This window comes from Zea mays, chromosome 7, assembly GCF_902167145.1.
Source record: "Zea mays cultivar B73 chromosome 7, Zm-B73-REFERENCE-NAM-5.0, whole genome shotgun sequence".
In the NCBI taxonomy this organism is placed as follows: domain Eukaryota; kingdom Viridiplantae; phylum Streptophyta; class Magnoliopsida; order Poales; family Poaceae; genus Zea; species Zea mays.
In genome coordinates, this window is record NC_050102.1 from 166,033,624 (window position 1) to 166,040,476 (window position 6,853).

At 46.1% G+C, this 6,853-nt stretch overlaps 1 protein-coding gene across 1 annotated transcript; it reads right to left on the bottom strand.

The window, feature by feature from the left end:
- Window positions 1-960: 960 nt before the first annotated feature.
- LOC100279546 (UDP-glycosyltransferase 88A1) lies at window positions 961-2,854 on the bottom strand. The gene is given in 1 exon segment (NM_001152543.1): window positions 961-2,854. A coding segment is annotated over 1 exon segment (1,557 nt). The 5' UTR covers window positions 2,731-2,854; the 3' UTR covers window positions 961-1,173.
- Window positions 2,855-6,853: the final 3,999 nt, after the last annotated feature.

Below are 6,853 nucleotides of genomic sequence, written 5' to 3' on the forward strand. Positions count from 1 at the left end.
AAGTGTTTGAGAAGAAGAAGCTCACTCGGTCCGAAGGACCGTTTGAGAGAGGGAAAGGGTTGAAAGAGACCCGGTCTTTGTGACCACCTCAACGGGGAGTAGGTTTGCAAGAACCGAACCTCGGTAAAACAAATCCGCGTGTCACACTCTTTATTCGCTTGCGATTTGTTTTGCACCCTCTCTTGCGACTCGATTATATTTCTAACGCTAACCCGGCTTGTAGTTGTGATTAACTTTGTAAATTTCAGTTTCGCCCTATTCACCCCCCCTCTCTAGGCGACTTTCAGCCTGCAACGTGGCGGGCTCGTGCATAGATGTGAGCCCACGAGACTTCAAGGCTCGGCCTAGTTTGTTAGCCCTTCCCTAATCGGTTCGTGCTTCACCGGGCTCGTGTCATACCGAACCAGGCAACCCGTTTGTACATCTCTTAGTAATGTCCGGCTTATGGACTATACTAGGTATATGCCCGTGCATTGCCACGAGGCGGGAGAGCGGGTGGAGTGGTGCCTAGACTACAAATATAATTATTGTTTATTTTTAAAAACTAAGGTATGTGTGGTCTAGTGGTTAGCCCCAAATTTCTAGAGCAAAAGGGGCGTGGGTTTGAGTACTTGATCTGCACTATTTTTTGTGCGCGCACGCTGCGCGGGCGTTGGGCGTGGTGAACTTAAAGTCGTGGTAGCACCAGGTACTCACATTAAGTTCTTAATAAATTAGTATAGATATAGAAAAGCATCTATTGACCTGCTTATAGATTATTATAATCTAGATATCTAGATTACATAATCTATCTAATAATTTGTGTTGTGTGTTTACCTCTCAACTTATTTAAGCTGGATTATATAATCTAGAGTGTAAATAAACATGGCTCAACTACTGCTTCGCAAGCATGTCTTAGATCTAAATGTACAAACGAGCTTCTTAGTTCATTGGATCATGATCTAATCGTATGTCATATTTAACGTTTAAACCTTTTCAATTTCCACTGCCAGCTCATACGACTTTATAAAAAAAATCCTAACAAATTACGATTGTATCGTAATCTAGAAAGACCATAAAACTCACTCGCACGCTTACAGCTAAGGCCTGCGCCTGCTTACACAACGATCGTTCCCAGTGATCATTCCATGGATCTTAACAAGTTATTCTACATACCACATCTTACAAGTCATTTCAGCTTTGACCCAATTTGCCATCGCGACCATTAGCGCTACTCCATGTCTTGGCCTTGTGTACATGGTTGTCCACGTCCGACAAGAACAGACCAAATGCCGCGCGCGATGAGCCGCCATCCTTCCAGGCCACGGCCGCGGCATCCCTGTGCGCCGTCACACGTGCTCTGAGCTGCTCCCCTTCCTTGAACTCCATTACCATCTTTACCTTGCGCTCGACCTCCTCGGCGTTGACCAGTCCCTGCTGCCATCCAACCAGATCCACACCGATCCCGGCCTCCTCCACCATGACCACCGAGTTCATCTTCTGCTCCGCGTACATAGGCCAGCAAAGCATAGGCACTCCGGCCGTGACCGCCTCCATCACCGAGTTCCACCCGCAGTGCGTCACGAAGGCACCTGTGGCCCTGTGGTTGAGCACGTTCACCTGCGGCGCCCATAGCTTGACAACGAGGCCGCGAGCTCTGGTCCTCTCCAAGAACCCGGCCGGCAGGAGCGCACAGAGGTCGAAGTCGGCGCGCGGGTCGAACAGCCTCCCTGGGTCCACGCCCTCGGTGGGGAGAGGAGCCCGCACCACCCACAGGAACCGGTGCCCGGACCTCTCCAGGCCGACGGCAATCTCCTTGAGCTGCTCCTCCGAGTGGGCGGCGGCGCCTAAGCTTCCGAAGCAGAGGAACACGACGCTGCGCTCCGGTTGCTCGTCGAGCCACGCGAGGCACTCGTGCTTTTCTTTCGCCTCGCCGACGCCGACGCCGTCGCCGTCACCGGCTCCCACAACCAACGGCCCAACACAGTACACCGGAGGCATCCTCCTGCACCCGTCGTCGCCGATGGGGAGGAACAGTGGGTCCCTGAGAGCTCTCAGCACCCGGCCCTCCAGCGACGCGAACGTGTTCACCAAGATGCCTTCGGGCTCCGGGTTCCGGCGCGACACACGCATCATCGTCTTGTACGTCTCGCTGGCCGGGTCGTCGAGCATCGGTGGCATGAGGTACGACGCCGGCATGGGTGGGACGCCGGAGATGCTGAGAGGGGTGTCTCCGAGCTCCTTGAAGCTTGGCTGGCCTTCCGCGTGGGTCCAAGGAAGCTGGAGGAACACCGCGACGGCGGAGGCGTTGGTGGCGTAGAAGGTGTAGGCCGGGATCCCGAGCTCCTTGGTGACGTCGAGCGCGTCGGCGGAGGGCCCGTCCAGGATCACCGCGTGGACGACGCTTCGGGCAGGCTGCTGCTGCTGCAGGGAGCAGAGGAACTCACGGAGGGGATCGTTGTAGCGTTTCACGGTCTTGAAGTACCAGAGGAGTCCGTCGCCACCGCAGTCCGTGATCGCGGGAGGGTTCTGGATCCGAGGGAGCCTGTGGATGGTGACCGACGGCTTGGCGGAGGCGACGCGGTCGACGGCGGCTGCCAAAGTGACGTCCTGGTCCATGGTGAGGTCGATGAGCGCGACCGCAACAGCGTAGCCCTCCTCCAGGAGGACGTCAGCGAGTTGCATCATCGGGACGAAGTGGCTGACGAAGAGACCGGGGTACAGAACGATCGTCTTCTTGATGGCTTGCATACTGGTGGTGCTGGATCGGAGGCAAGTGCTTTCTCCCTTTCGGGGAAGAAGACTAGATGGAGATGGAGATGGAGTGGGGGGGGGGGGGGGGGGGGGGGTGGAGCCTAGGGACGCACGCCGTGTGGTTCGTTCCTTTCCTCTCCCAGTCTCCCGTGACTTGTTCACTCGTTTATATATCTACCAGACTACCACCATATCATTATTTACTAGTCTGTATGTGCTAACATTAACAACTGTTCAGGATCGGTTTGGTTCCTTTAGTTTAGAGACTAAAATTTAGTTACGAGACTAAAGTTGGTCTCTACCATATTTGGTTTTAGAGACTAAAAGTATTTAAAATATATTAAATGAACCATAAGTGACTAAAATACCCTTAACATTCTTTCGTTATTAGCGCAACGAAAACAAAAAATGAGCAAAAAGTGAAATTTATATGGTTTAGTCCCTTTTAGTCACCACTTGAGGAACTAGAGACAAACAATTTAGTCCCACTGTTTGGTAATTTAGAGACTAAATAAGACTAGAATAGAGGGACTAATCTTTAGTCTCTCGAACCAAACGGGACCTAAGTCACTTTTATCATCAACCTATGTCCACATCAGTATCACGTCACCTTTTCTTTTGCACATTCGTATTTAAAATGAAACACAACTTTTAGTTCAAAGTACATAAAATTCGAAAAACATAAAAAAATACATAGCTTGTTAAATAAAATAAAACTACAAAATTAAATAAAGTACATAAATATGACAAATTTTAAAAACAATAAAATTACATAGATCATAAAAAACTATTCTTTACCATTCTCATCCTATTCTCGACTTCTTCCATATTTTCTTTGCCATCTATTTTTAATTATTTCGCCAATTGTTTAACGTCCAACATGTGGAGCCTTCTCATGTCGTTATTTATGTTATCGATGTTCTGATCTATCAACTAGGTGAACTGATTTGTACAACTTTCCATAATTTAACTTCTTGTTGCCTTTGTAGAGATGCTTCACAATGACCTTCTTCTGCCTAGGGCTCTCGTTGTTGCTCGTTGTGGCCCTTTGCCCTACGTTGCGTTCTTGCCCTATCGCAACAAATAGGATGTGGTGCTTCACAGTATCGGGCAATCCGGAGCTAGAATACCCCATCCACGTTGAGGCAGGGTCGTTTGCTCGTATCGTCTGAGTCGGATTCACCATGCCACACACCACTTTGGTTGATGGCGATGTACACATCACATATGCTCCAACTTGAATTCTATTTCATCGGGCCTACTGTGCAAGCTACCTTTGTCGCTTGGAGCTGCTGAGCATCATCTGATCCTCTTGGTCGGGTCACAGACAAGCAGTTGTATATGTCGTTGAAAAGGGTGCTCTTTTGGTTACTCGTGAACCACCAACCCTTGAGCCGCTTGGTAGTACAATGACGAGGAGGGCTCAATGGTGGAGTTGCATGTGACCGCTATTTGGCCCCAAAAGACTAACCCTTTTTTGTTATTTACCTCAATAGGGTCACTGGAGACAGTGTTATCCTAAACGGTTTTAGACGACCATTTAAACGGGTCTAAACGGTAAATGGAGGAACATCGTGCAGTTAGGGCCTAGGCGGTCTTCTAAACGGTTGGCTTGTTTAAATGGTCAACGCTCGATCTAAACGGTCTAATAGAACGGGTTTAAACGAGTTTTAAATGATGTTTAGCCTATTTATTGAGTCGTTTTCTTGATAGGGCCAAAATGTGGTGGGCTCAGCTACATTGGCCTGTTATTGTTATGTTCCCTCACCTTCTCTACCCCAAGATTGCCTTCTTTCCTTTGGTTTTGACAGTTTCTATACATGAATATGTATTCTTCGAACATGTTTTAGTTGTTGTTCTATGATTAACTAATCTAGGGTGTGAGTTTAGTTGTCTTGAATTGGTCATTTTGGTGATATGGATATGTAATATGTTATGTCGGAGCTGTTGTCCGTTTATAACAATTTTTATCGCTAACCAAATATATTTGTGGATTTACTTATTTACTCTTACTGAAATTTACTTACTGCATACTAACCATTAACCCTTCTTATGTAGGTACATAGTTTAGATAGAGAGGACATCAAAAGCTTTGTCTTTACTTCAAAAAAGGATAGTGAAAAGCTATTTAATCTTGTTGAAATGTTACTATAGTAGAAAAACGTTTAGATCATTTAATTCTGTTTAAACATGTTCAAACACGTCTAAACACTAAATAGAGCCTTGTCGTTCGTCTACCGTTTACATTACCATATCAGGAGTGTATTAATCATGCATTCATACATAGGCGTGGACCCACGTTGGGCCGAGCGGGGGCACGGGCCCCACACATTTTTCTTGTTTTAGTGGACATTTTATTCTATTTACTGTAGATACAAAAGTTCATTAGTTAGTAGATCTCTATTTAGGCCTCCACTCAAATGTTGGGCCCCCACTTTGATTTTAGGCTGGGTCCGCCACTTGTTCATGTAGGCACCTATAAACGTATAAACTCATAAAATATTCTCTACATACAAAAAGTGTGGAACTCATAAAGATATATGTGTCATTACAAGCCTTTTATCCTTCGTGTTAGTTCAATTCCGTCAACGTTGGAACTGTGATGTAGCAGGGAATATAGACTAGTTGGAGGTCGCATCGCTATGACTATTTGGTGGCACTACCATGCATGACGAAGCACGAGAAGGAGCAGGGCACTATATGTGGGAGGAACACCATACGTGGGAGGTAATGCAAGAGGAGCACCATAAAGAGAAGGATATTAAGGAGGAGCATCGTATGAGCCATACAAAGAGTGTATGGATACCAATACGTACATGTATGGAGGAGGATACATATAAATGAAAGGTTGTGGAGGACAAACATTAGTGGAAGGGCTTCATTAATACTAGGAGGAGGACTGTCGGTGATTAGAGGCTTAGTAGTAGGAGGGGCATCGTTATTTGATCAGTAAGGATATGGAGGAGGAGCATGCGGATAAGGAAATAGATGTTGAATTAGCTCATGGGGATGAGCAGAATCGTCCTCTTGCGGATGGTGGATGAGAGAGAGAAAGACCGTCGAAGAAGACTTGTCCTACACCAATAGGGGTCTCGAGACGTTGCGGAGATTACTCGTTGAGCAAATCCGTGAAGTTTTATAGTTGGGACTCCATATCGGATCCATATCGAAACGGAGGTTGGAAAGACCCTAAAACTCTAAACGGATATAAAAATGTGTGTGTGAAGGAGAGAACTTTATAATTGAAGGTGAAAGTGTGTGAACGAATCGAATGACCCCTTAATTTATAGGTAAGATTTTTCAATTTTTTGAATTGTTTTAGGATTTTTGGGATTTAAAAAAACGACGGAAATGATTGGAACAAAACCATAAGGGCCGGTTTGGTGGACATGGATCACGAGTAATCTATCACATCCCCTAGACAGTAAGTATTAACCATATCTGGTTGGTAGTGGCCACGATTCCAATGCGTCGGTCAGTTTCGGTTGGTCGACATCCAACATAATATGTGTTGTCGAGACTGGAGTTGTTCACTTCAGATCAAAGTAGGTAATTTAGATTGTTGCTGATGTAATTTATAGAGACAAATATTATAGAAACAGTAGAAGCCGATGCTAACCTATCCGACCGTCTTGGGGGTGTCGCCCATCGCACTTAATCGAGTCGGTACTAGGGATGACAGCGGGTAATTCCTCGTCGGGTTTTAGCTCCCCATCCCCGCGACGAAAAAAATTCCCCGCGGGGATCCCCACGAACGCTTGCGGGGGACATTTCTTCCCCATCCCCGTTACCCGTGGGGATAAATTCCCATCGATGATCCCCGTCCACGCTTAAATTATAATTAGATCATATTTCATTTGTTATTAATATAAAACATTGTCACTTATACACATTGTTAGTTGTAAAAATCATTATGTGTACATTAAAATGAATGCATTTGTACAACGAGTGATCTCTTGGCAAGAAAATTATTTATTTTTATCATTAACTATTATATAAAAATATTATTACATGTAAGTTTAATGGGTCCCCGCGGGAAACGGTGATGGAGGATGTTTCCCCATCCCGTCGCAGTTTATCTGTCGGGGAAGAATTTTTCCTCGTTTACATCCTCGTAGAG